General features: G+C 38.2%; 2 protein-coding genes across 2 annotated transcripts; one reads left to right on the top strand and one right to left on the bottom strand.

Annotated features, from left to right (window-relative positions):
* Window positions 1-4899: 4899 nt before the first annotated feature.
* Window positions 4900-6854, top strand: LOC137734052 (deSI-like protein At4g17486). The gene is made up of 3 exons (XM_068473312.1): window positions 4900-5305; window positions 5778-6065; window positions 6386-6854. The coding sequence occupies exons 1-3, from the start codon at window positions 5167-5169 to the stop codon at window positions 6646-6648; spliced, it is 690 nt and encodes a 229-aa protein (XP_068329413.1). The 5' UTR covers window positions 4900-5166; the 3' UTR covers window positions 6649-6854.
* A 3636-nt stretch (window positions 6855-10490) lies between these two features.
* On the bottom strand, window positions 10491-12115 carry LOC137734036 (uncharacterized). The gene has a single exon (XM_068473287.1). It carries the CDS (start codon window positions 11964-11966, stop codon window positions 10935-10937), a length of 1032 nt encoding a protein of 343 aa, XP_068329388.1. The 5' UTR covers window positions 11967-12115; the 3' UTR covers window positions 10491-10934.
* Window positions 12116-12343: the final 228 nt, after the last annotated feature.

Here is a 12343-nt window from a genome sequence, read left to right as displayed (position 1 = left end):
AATTTATAAATTCTGACTTTTACTAGAATTCTAAGTTTGTTTCCCTCATCCAAATATAGTGTAAGTTCACTGGCTCTGTTTTGACATATCGTTTATGGAAAAGGATATTGTGGAATTATGAATTGGATTCTAATATTTTTTGAGTTCACCCTAGTGAGGGTTTAATCCCCACTGATTTCCTTCCCCCCCCCCCCTCCCCCAACTAACAACTAAATTTTTTTTTTACCCTATTAACGCTATTTTTTGTATTAAAAAAAAAAGAAAAAAAAGTTAAAATGATATGGAATTATGGATTCTAATACTAAAATGATATCATCATATTAAGAATGTGGGTGCGTAATCTCATTAGCAATTTGGTGCATCAATCATAATTTATTTTGATACGTTGGAATCATATTACACGTCAGCGTGGGAACGTATGCAATTAATTACTAGAAAATTACAAGGAGCTTTACAATATAAAATAAAATAATATTACATTTTATTAAAGATGATGATATTGTAAGGTTATGTCATTCTCTAAGTTGTTCATATCCTAATAAAGGATTGACAATAAATCCAAACACAACTTATGAAAAGAAAAGAAATAAATAATTTACCAAGTGTCGAATTAGTAGCTCCGGTTTCTGCAAGTTGATATATTTATATCCGAATTTTATAGAACACCAAAAAATTAAGAAATTATTGAAAGATTAATTTATGAGTTTTTAAATGATTAAAATTTTGATATGAAAATAAAAGATTAATTTATGAGTTTTTAAATTGATTAAAAATTAGATATAAAAATAAGGGTGAAAATCAAGACTGTCTCCATTGTACGTGACAGTGGCTCGTGGCATTGGACGCATAAGCCATCATTCTTGCTACTAACGGTGGAACCCAAGTTACCGCATCGATTCTTTCCCTCACTTTACTTTTAACCCCATGAATTATTTATCAAAGTAAGAATAAAAAATAAAAATAAAAACTAACGAAAAAAATATGAAAATTTTGAGTTTTAACGATAAAGACAAAATAAAAGGTAAAGTAAATAGTACCATAATTGACTTTTTAGTGTAAAAATATGATTTTTCGTTAAAATAAATAATATCATAAACTTTTCGTTAAAGTTTTCTTTCTAAAACCATGAAAAGAATTCACAACTCCCTCATTTGTCCATTTAAAAAGAATCTATCAAATGAGAATTGTTATTGTCACTGAAAAAATCTCATATTGTATTCCTTATAAGTGGTTTTTCTTTCTTTTTAAGTATAAAAATTTAGAGTACTTTAAAGTACAATTTCCTATCAAAATAATAAATAGTAAATTTTAATAGGAAAACTGCTGATCCTTTTGGGATTGTTTCTCGATGATTCAAAGCATTTTTTTTTTTTTTTTTATAATTAAAAGCGCTTATGAATGCGTTTTGACAGAAAAATTTTAGAAGTAGTTATGAGCTATAGGAGGACCTTATGTTGAATCATCCAAAAGCACCATGACCACCACATGAAATAACACTGCTATCAAACCCATTACATCTTGGCATCAAAGAAATATATGAGCACAAGATTATTGTTTCCGATTGGTCCTAAATTCTAAATTGAAAAATGATAGAGAGATCATTTTTTTTTTAGTTGCAAAGAGAGACCACATTTAAATTATCTTTATAAAAGGGGTGGGATTTATTTTTATTGTGGAACCTAGCGAGAATGAGTTAAATAGAATGGGTTCAACGCTACTGTAACGTCGCGTTCTAATAAAATAATAACACATGTTAAAAAAATTTAGCACATAACATAACATTATAAGATTGAAACGCCACAACCGATGACACATGTCCATAGTTGGTCTCTCCCTAGAATCACCTGACACATCCCGATCGGAGTTAAGGCATGCTGGCCGTCATCCGAAAGTGACGTAACCAAAAGGAAAGTGATGCATAAAATTATGGATAAATTTAAACCAAATCTAACACTTATTTAAACTAAAGTAGAGAGTGCGCAGTAGTGGGAATAACCCATAAAACACAAGTGTTCAGAGTATAGATGACATAAAAGTGTGCAGTCAAAACTAGTTAAAGTACTTAATACATAACTGGGAAAAGCCCCCTACATTTATTTATGGATATGTCATAACCGTCGGATATTCCTTGTACGCCACAGAGTAATCAGCTAACTAGCTAGGACCTGGAGGGGCAAAAAACAGAAGGGTGAGTGGGCAAAAACAAGGGTTTATAAAACACATTTAGTTTATGAACATACTAACCCATCGCCATAAAACATGTATAGTTTTCAGAAAATCATATTACATATAAGTATGAAACCAAATGTAAATCCATGATAAATCTAGAAATACGCCAATCAATATCTCAATTGTAGCATAGGTAAAATCAAGTGCTCATCAATCTATGCTAACACACGAGTTCATGCAGAGGGAATCTGAGATGAACAAGATTAGATTGGGTGTAATCATAATATATGCTATAGTATTACAATCACGTGAAGACTGGCGCTAGGCATATCACATATGAGTCAGAGTTACCTATAGCAACCTATACGACAGGACTGACACCTATAATGGATCCAAGGTGAGTGTGCGGTGCGATGTGAACATACACATGAAGCCTGGCCCTGACTGGGGCGAGTACTACACTAGTGCAAGCATGCATGATGAGCAAGTATAATGTATGTGAACATGCCATGACAATATATAAATCTCAACGTATACGTATTCTTATATCATTAGTATACAATGTTATATAAAACTTTGTGTGTGTGTGTGTATATATAAACAAATGTCCACTCATTGATACGTCGATGGATCGTAGCCTCCTAGCCTTTTTTGTCCTCTTACCTCCTCGGAGTAAGTCTTACCTTTATGTGAAATAACTTTACTAATTAATTAATTAGGACCTACACAAAAAGGCTAGGAAAATCCCCCATAGTTTGCTCAAACGGCGGGTTTAAATATACAAAAATATTATACACGACGTCACAGACCTGTACACGTCAAACACATGTCGGTCGGAGGCCGAATGCGCCGCCACGTGCTGCCAAGTCAGACCACACGCATGCCTATGCACTTGACAAACTGACAATAACTCTAGGGGAATATTTTGTCATACTTCACGAAATATTCCGCTAAACAGTAACGACGTCAGTTACCTTTAACGGTGTTAGAATATTCCTTTAGCTTTAATGAAATATTTTGTCTTCTCCTCCAGTGGACCTTCGTCACCGTTTGGTTCGCAGGAATTTGGGGAATTTTCATCGATTTCTGGAAAATTTTCAAATCTTCATATCTTCTTCATTTCTCAATCATTTTTGACAAACTTTATATGGAAATGAAGCTTATGAAGAGTAAAACAAGTCTATGCCTTTTGGAAGTCCAAAAATGGACGGAAAATTGATTGAAAAAGCTCAAAAGTCTCGGACCTAGTTTCTACTCCTTGAAACTGTGTGTTTCAACGTTGGCTCTTCTCCCAACTTAGGTTAGTGGCCATGGGGAGTTGTGCAGGTACTTCCAAAACTCCCAAAACCTTGTAACTCGCACGGGAAAACGTTGGAGAATCCACACCCAAGTCGGAGTTCCGAGTTGCTATAAGTTGGACACTCAAAACTTGTCCATTTCTTGATCGATTCGTACAGATGGGTTCGTGGGTTTGAGAGGAACACAATGGTGGTGGTTTAAAGGTCGATCTGTGAAATTTTGAAGGTGGTCCTCGTTGTTGCAGAGAAGAGAGAGTGATGTGTGAGGAGAGAAGAAGGAGAAGAAAAGAGAGAGAAAAAAAAAATTGACAGTTTCTGATTGGGTGAGGGAAAATAGGAGTGAAATTGATTGGTGAGGGAAAATAAGTCACGGGTCCAGTTTTAAATAGGAGAAATGATAAGGTTTTGTACAATTTGGAATCTAACGCACATTATCAAAAACAGTAGCTTCCAATACTAAATAATTAACACACGTGTACAATTCTAACTGTTGTTAACGCACTTTAATTAAACGTAACTTTTTCGTTACAAAACCGTTTCGGGTCTAACTCGATCTCACGCGATCATAACAACGAGTACTAACTAATTACGTTATCAAGAAAAATAATTTAAAAGCCGAATAACTACATCCACGATAGGTTCCACTTTATCAATGAGGGCATAAATGCCATTTTACACATTTGAAAAAAAAATTACATGAAAAATTAAGAACGGATTGTCACATTACCCGTTCCCCATTTCCTTCCCACTTTAGCGACAATAAGCAAGATCAAATATTAAACCACTAATCCCAATTCCCAACAGTTTAATCCAAAGAATATTGCATAAAGCACACCCAACACGGCAAACCAAGAATTAGCTTATACGTTAGGTTGGAAGAAAGTTAGGCACAACCTTTCTCTTTCCCTTCACCAATCACCCCGACTCCTCGAAAGAATAATAGTATAATACATAGATGAGTATGAATTTTTACTCAAAATTACTCATTATAGATTTATAAAACTTCATATTTATGATCAATAATGTTCAGATTAGAAATCATTTTGCAAAAAATTGATTAAAATTAAGATTATTTAGTTAATTGTATAAAAACAGATGAATAATTTTCAAAGCTCTATGATTAAAAATACGAAAAATTTTGAGTGAAAATTTATACCCATCATTAACTGGCCGAACATTATTCACCATTTTATTTTATTACTTAACAACCATTTTATTGTTAAAAACTCCAAAAAGCGTGACTGGATTTTTCACAAAAGTTTCTTTTATTTTCTTGCTTGGTGTCTAATATTTGTGGCGGCTACTTTTAGCAAATTTCAGTTATGGATGGGCATTTTTTTGGTAATTAATTCGACTTGTAGGGACATTTTTGTGACTAGAAAATAGACTGACAGAAGCTTCCACTTTTTGCTATAAAACCGAGCTCACGGCGTAGACACTTTCGGCCGCCAGAGCTACCTAAGATTCGTCTTCCAAGAAAAAAATTAAATTAAATTATAAATATCTCTGGAAAAGAAAATTCTCCGAATCTTCTCTTCCCGTTCTGCCCTCCCGAAACCTCTACAATTTCCGAGGCGCCCTTGGTTTTGGCAGTTCCCGCTGGCTTTTGGGGCAGCTGGAGCTCTCCGTTTTCGAATTCAATTTTGGTTCGGGAGTTTTTGGATTCTGATCGTCCTGGGGAGAGAGATAGAAAGAGAAAATGCTTTGTAGGATGGCATTGGTGCCGAGGAAGAAGAAGACTGGGAAGGTGCCCGTTTATCTGAACGTGTACGATCTTACTCCGATCAATGGCTACGCGTATTGGCTCGGCCTCGGAGTCTACCATTCCGGCGTCCAAGGTAATGAATTTTAATGGGTTTTTCCTTTTTTTTTTTTTTTTTTGGGTTATCTTCTGTTTGGCTGTGGAGAAAGTCTTAGATCTGGCCCTGTGTTTTGGTTGAATGAAAACTCAACAAATTGGTATCAAAGTCTAAATTTTTGGATCCGGGTAGTGGAATTTCGATCAAGTTGAACTTGGGCTTTATGTTTTAGGAAGAATCAAAGAGTTTCTGAGTGATTTGATTCTGAAAGGGTAATTAGAATTCAGTTTTCATGTTTTGGGTTTGATAAATTGAGAACCTTTACTCTCGAATGAACTCAATTCCAAGCAATTTTCCCAATTTTTAATTGATTTTATTATTGTGGTAATAAAAAATAATATACATTTGTTTGTTTGTTTTCATCCTTTGATTTTAGATTTTTATGGTAGACACAAATGTGGATGTTTGTATTTGTTTATTTGCATGAATGTTTTATTTTAATGTGATGCAGTACATGGCGTTGAATATGCCTTTGGAGCTCATGACCATGCAACGACTGGGATTTTCGAAGTGGAACCGAAGCAATGCCCCGGCTTTGTGTTCAGAAAATCAATTTTGATCGGAAGAACGGATTTGGATCCGAAGGAGGTCCGTGCATTTATGGAGAAACTAGCAGAGGAATACTCCGGGAACACGTACCATCTTATCACCAAGAACTGCAACCACTTCTGTAATGATGTGTGCACCAGATTGACGGGGAAGCCTATTCCTCGCTGGGTCAACCGCCTCGCTCGGCTTGGTAAGAAATCAAGCATCTATTATCAGTTTTTCGTGATCCCGCCATTGTTAGTATATCACCACATTGAAACAAAACCACTTTTAGTAGCATACCATGAATGCCAATGCCACATGACAACCGGAACTTCCATCGTTACCCGTCTTTAGATTCAGTTTATTGCACATAGGATTCAAAACTCATTGGGAAATAACAATTTGGATACAAATGATTCTGTATTGTTAATTATTTGTCCATTGTATAATCTTTTTGGGATGTCTATGACGTTAGGCAGACTTTCTTGTTCCGTAATAATTCATATGCGTCATTGTGGTGAACTTTAGGTTTCTTCTGCAATTGTGTTCTTCCGGCTGGTCTTAACGAAACTAAGGTTCGACAAGTAAGATCAGAGGGGGTTTGTAACGGAGACAAGAAGAAACTGAGAAGCCATTCGACTAATTGTGCATCCTCAAATCCTCGGTCCTCTTCATTAAAATCTTCCACTGCAGAGTCTGCAGGCAGAAGTAGTAGACAAAGACACTGCGTTCCTCCGTCTCAATCCTTGGTCCATTCTTCCTCAACCTCGGCGGTTACTCTAAAGCTTTGACACTGTTTTTAGTTTTGAGACTAGGGTTTTAGAATTTCAATTGCACAAAGGAATGGGGGAAATTGCAAATTCCAATTATTTCCCATCATGTAATCTGTTTGCATTGCTGTGTAAACAGCTGCTTGAAATCGTTGAAGTCCTGCTGTTTTCTGTATTAAAAAAAAAAATGAAAATGGTTCATGTATTTTTGACGCATTGGTGAGAAGCGAGAAAGGTTTTCAAATTGGTTTCTTGTATCTTCAAGGGACCGTACAAAATGAGAATTGAGTCGCACGCATGCAGACCTATGAATTTTCGCAACCATTTGGTATGGCACCTCTCACACAGGCACCAGTCTGTCTGACTGAATTGTTCGATCTGATCCAACGCTGGTCCCACTTGGTACGAAAGATGCCTTAGGTAGGCAGTCCTACGAACGTTTCTCTGTAACATGTAGGCGTGCATTATGGATAGTAGGTGGGTGGGAGACCTAGTGGGTTTTCTCATTATGCCTTCATTTCGTAGTCCGTTTGGGGCCCCCGCATTTTTGGTGAAAAACTTTCTCATGTGGGTGGTTGGTTTTTGAGTTCTTGTTCCAATCTTGGGTTTCAGTTTGGGCTTAATTTGGGCTTAATTCAAGTAGATCACCTAAACCACCCAAATATTGGGGCTTCGGCTCCTGGATTCTAAGTAACAACAGGCCCACAAGACCGTGTATATCGTTTGTACCTACGTCTGAATCTCCGGTTTTCCTTGTAAATTAGAGTAGGTTAAAATATGCCTTCGGAAAAAACATTGAGTGTGTACATGTTAGTTTACACCTCAATTTTGCACGGGGTCTTTCACAAATAAGCTCCTCAAAACTCCATTTCATTACATCTGAATCGAGCAAGTGAAGTGAAAATGCCTATAACGGGCAACCACAACCCCTACTTAATGTCAAGGTTTCCGGCTATGATGATTAAAGTTGCTTAAAGTTCATGAACCCGCAAATCCCTATTTCTAAGAAACTTGCACACCACGTTCTTTTTTACGATTTTCAAATGTCTTTGTTGCAACCGATTTAAAAGTATTTGGAACCTTTACGTGCAAGTTACAAGTCAAACTTTGACTTGTTTTATGGATGCAATGTTTTTGGTCTCCAGTCTTCACACACTTCGCTTTTTACTTTCCACATGTTTCTCTCAATTGATCGAACGAATTGAAGAAAATAAAATGAAATAAATTAACATGGAATGTATTAGAGATAAAAATAGATGTGTGTGGAATGTGGATAGCACCACCCTATTTTTTGAACATGTGTTATACCATATGTGATGTGAATCATTTTGCAAGTACTTTCATTCCTTTTACAAAGAGAAAAAAATCTATTTATAAGTTGTTTGATAATCATTTCATTTTTCGTTTTCACTTTTTGAAAACTGGAAACTGAAATCTTGTTTGGTAACTATTTTAAGTTTTCAATTTTCCTCATAAAAAGTGAAATTAACTACCAAATAAGATTTCAGATTTTTTTTTTTTAAAAAAAAGGTAAAAGCAAATAAAAAAATTGAAAACAAATGGACCCCAACTTTAGTTGAAAGTTGTTCCTTATCTGGAGAATGTGAAGTAAAGATACCTAGTATTGAAAGAAATCGACAAATCCCGTTCCCGTCCATAGCATTACAAGACAAACAATCTGCATGTGAATTGTGAAGCCCTGCGTCCTTCTCTCTGTGCCTTTTATTAAATTCTCTGGAGAGATGCCGACCTTTTTACAGGAAGCATCCGGAGTCCGGACAACAACTCTGCACCTTGAATGGCAACCCCACCTTTAACTCGTACTTCATGTCCCATGACTAATCATTCTTTGGATCGACCCCGGGAATTTTCATCAAAGCATGGGATTCACAAATATTTGAACGGTTAGAATGAGATTGATTCATGCAAATTCAGTCGTTCACTACACTGGTACATCTCATACACACCGTTACATCGTAGAATTTTCATCGACATCAAGGTGCATTGTATTGAAATGAAGTGATTATCATGAGAAAGGTAAATGTTAGAATCAATCGAATCCATGCAAGTTGATCCTAGATCTTTTCATGGTTTATGACTTGCGCATGCATATACGGATTGATTTTAACTATTCTCTCCCTTTGAGTTCTACATGTATGTACGGTAGAATCAGCGTAGCCATATTAGCGAAGGATCCCTACGCTCCTCTTCCTAGCAAATCAAGGTATTATACCTTAAGAAAGCTTGTCAAAACTGAAAGGAAAATCACGGAAGGCAATTCATGCATGAGATATTGACTAAAACCCTTTTTTGGGCAGCAGATAAGGTGGATTGAGTCTTGTTTTCAATAGTAGGCTGTGGGGAATTTTTCACATTAGTAGGAAGACTGCATGCTAAACTTGTGCACAAACACGTGCGAATTAGATAACATCACAACGGCTTATTTGTACCAATTTGACAACTTCAGCAGCCGATGCTTCCAAACCCACTACAAAAAGGAAACATGAAAAGTTTTATTTGTCAATTAAACTACCGATTAAACAAATTCATCGTTCGGATAAACCTTTCAGCAAGTAAATCTATAACTGTTTGATTAGGATAATTTTTGCATTAGGCAAGACAAGTTTCGAATAAAATCCCGTGTTTTAGGAAAAGAAGTCTCCTCTGATAATGTGATCAGACAATCTTGCTCAAAATTTTCTCGCAAAGAATATCACTTAGGCTTTTTGAACGTTACTTACACAAATAATTTTCGCACATTTTTATTTTATCATTACTAGATATTCCAGGTCTCCGAAAGGGCGGAAGAGATGAAATATACAAGTGGAAAGCAGAGAGGCTTCCGGTTCAACAGTCAACCCTGCCACCACCAACACTAATTACCACCTTCTGACGTTTTCTTTCCCAATATTCATTTCGTTTGACCGGTTCACACCACTTCGGGTCAGGTCTGGTCGCCCAAGATTGTCCCTTTCCTTTATCAATTTTCCTGACCCAAATCCACCGTCCACTGTCAGTTTATTTATCGACCCAAGAGACGGTCAGCAAATTTCACGGTTCAGATTGTGCCTAAGGGACCAAGATTATTGCTTATTATTTAATTTTACGCCACCAAGAAAATAATAAAAAAGTAATAAATAAATTACCCGGCTCACAAGCAACTTGTCCAGTGTCGCCAACTTGGGAAAATTTCATATGAACAACTCTACCACACTCCCAATCAAAATGTCACCGCTCACGCCACACCACAAATCAGAATCTAAGGTCCATTTGGTGCTAAGAATTTAACTCAATTTTTTATTTTTTAATATATTCATATTTGGATTTGAATTTTTAATTCAAAAATTTGTTTGGTATGCAATTCTTAAAAATTCAGTCGTATTAAAAATATAATAATAAAAAAGAATTCAAACTCTCTTCCTCTTCCCTTCTCTCCCGCGTCGGCCACTTCGCTGGCCGTTCCTCTGAATCTGTAAAACCCCGACCAGTCACCCCCATCCATTTCTCTCTCTCTCTCTCCCCCTTACTTCCCGCATTTTCTCTCTTACTTCAAACTCAAGCTGACAGCAAGGAGGCCCGTCAGGTCGCCGATTTCAGAACTGATTAATTGGCCCAGGAGAGAGAGAACGATGGAGGTGATGGCTATGGGGATTCAACAATAAAGTTTTGCGTTTGGGTTATTTTTTTTGTTCTGTTTCTGAGAATTGAACTAGAAAACAAGAATTTTTAATTTGTTTTTACACTTTTATTTTCTATGCATTTTTTAGTGTAAAAACATTTTATGCTAATCTATACTAAGAAACAGAAAGGCTAAAAAAATTAAATGCGAGTCACAGTGAATTGAAAAACAATGTCCAAATCATGAAACGCTCTTAATCGCGTCCGGCGGATAAATACTCTTAACAATTTGAGGTATTAAGATGATGGGAGAGATGGTTTCCTTCAACATTGATCTTTCACAAACTACATTACACAAACAATACGAAAATTACATCATATTCCCAATACAAAAAATCAACAACAGAAAACCAGCTGGGTTTCTCTTTTACTTGCCAAGTGTAGTAATTAGTAACTAACTACATATATTTGTTAGCTCTAATTATCTATGAATTTCGTAGTTATGCTTCTCCATTAAATCGGAATTTATTCGATTTATGTTCAACAAACAAATGGGTTAGTAAGAGATTACTAGCTAATCATTATATAATCCGATCCCACCATGGATTAATATCTCAAACACGCACGCTATACTACTAGCTTCAAGAATTTAATTGAATTGATTGGATTGGACTGGACTGGACTGGACTTCACCTTTTCCAGGCATAAACAAGCAAAGAAAACCCAGCAGGACCGCCGCTGAGCTCGCTCTCCTCCGTACTCGCCCACTCCATCACCGACGAACTTCCACCGGAAGACGCCGCCGACGACATCGAAACCGAAGAAGAAGACAAGCTCTTCCCCATCTTCCGCCACTCAATCCCGCTCATTCCGAAATTCCACGAATTCAGATGACCCAGTTGGTAATTGTTCTCTTTAATCTCCCCGTCTTCTTCGAATCTGAACATGAACACCGCGCGGCCGTCGTCGCCGCCGCCGTCGCTCTCGAAAAGCCAGTTGTAGACGTCCCACGAAATCTGCAGCGGAGTCCCGTCGACTTCGATTCGCTCGTTCCCCCTGAATTTCCACTTCAACCGCTTTATCTGCAGGACAACCTGGCCGTCGACACTAAAGCAGAGCCGGGTCGGGTCGGCGTTTGACCCGCAATCGATTCGGATCTCCCGCAATTTACCGCCGAACCGGGCCTTAGTGGTGTAGATTTTCTTGGCGACGACATGCTCTCTTTTCAAGATTGGGATTTGCGGAGTCTCGGATTTTTGGGCCCGGGTCTTGGCGTAGGCTTCGCGGGTCAAATCGCCGACAAGGAGGGTCATCTCGTTGTCGACGACGACGGCGATGTAGAACGCGGATTGGGGTTCAGGTCCGGAGCCGAACCGGGCTTTGGAGAGGTCCCAGAAGAGGAGAATGTTGGGGGAGAGCTTCTTGGAGCCGTGCTTCTTCCAGAAGAGAAAGGGCTTGATGTGGAGGTGGAAGGAAGGGGAGGAGAGCGACGGAGGGAGGGGCGAATCGAAGGAGTGGCGGAGGAGGTTGAGGTGGAGGGAGCGGCCGAGGAAGGAGCGGGACCAGGTGAGGGAGAAGAGGGCGTGGTCGGTGTGGTAGAGGCAGGTGGTGAGGTTGGGGTGCCCGGAGATGGGAGGCGGAGACGGTGGTGGGAGGCGACCGTTGATGGAGGTGGACGGGCGGAAGCAAGAAGGGAAAGCGGAGGAGTAGTGGCGGGACATTTGGGTGGTGGGGTTTTGGAACTTAGTTAGATTTTAGTGTTGGGTTGTGTTTTAAGGGAATCTTTGAGGGTTTTGGTGCTTTTTTGGAGCGAGAGAGAGAGAGAGAGAGAGAGTTGGAGAGAGACGGTGGAAAGGGTATGGGGTTTTATGGGGGGATATTGGGAGGAGAGGGGCAGAGAGAGAGAGAGAGAGAGAGAGAGAGAGAGATCTGTCACGGACTCCACAGATGAAATTGGGAGGGACAAAGGTACGGAGAATAGAGACCGTCGAGATAAATATTGGACTTTCATGTTTCAACCAACACGTAAAAGGAGTCTTCTATTTGTAAATTGTACATGCTCTTTTTGCATGAACAGATAGAATGGATCACAACATTT

Source organism: Pyrus communis, chromosome 1, assembly GCF_963583255.1.
Source record: "Pyrus communis chromosome 1, drPyrComm1.1, whole genome shotgun sequence".
Taxonomy (NCBI): domain Eukaryota; kingdom Viridiplantae; phylum Streptophyta; class Magnoliopsida; order Rosales; family Rosaceae; genus Pyrus; species Pyrus communis.
Note: the sequence above shows the minus strand (reverse complement) of the source record. Positions and strands in the feature narration are given on the sequence as shown.

Excerpts from the sequence above, each read along its gene's own strand:
- LOC137734036 (XM_068473287.1), bottom strand. The coding sequence starts at position 11,966 with ATGTCCCGCCACTACTCCTCCGCTTTCCCTTCTTGCTTCCGCCCGTCC.
- LOC137734052 (XM_068473312.1), top strand. The coding sequence starts at position 5,167 with ATGCTTTGTAGGATGGCATTGGTGCCGAGGAAGAAGAAGACTGGGAAG. Across the intron at positions 5,306-5,777 it reads CTACCATTCCGGCGTCCAAG|TACATGGCGTTGAATATGCC; the intron begins GTAATGAATTTT and ends AATGTGATGCAG. Across the intron at positions 6,066-6,385 it reads CAACCGCCTCGCTCGGCTTG|GTTTCTTCTGCAATTGTGTT; the intron begins GTAAGAAATCAA and ends GGTGAACTTTAG.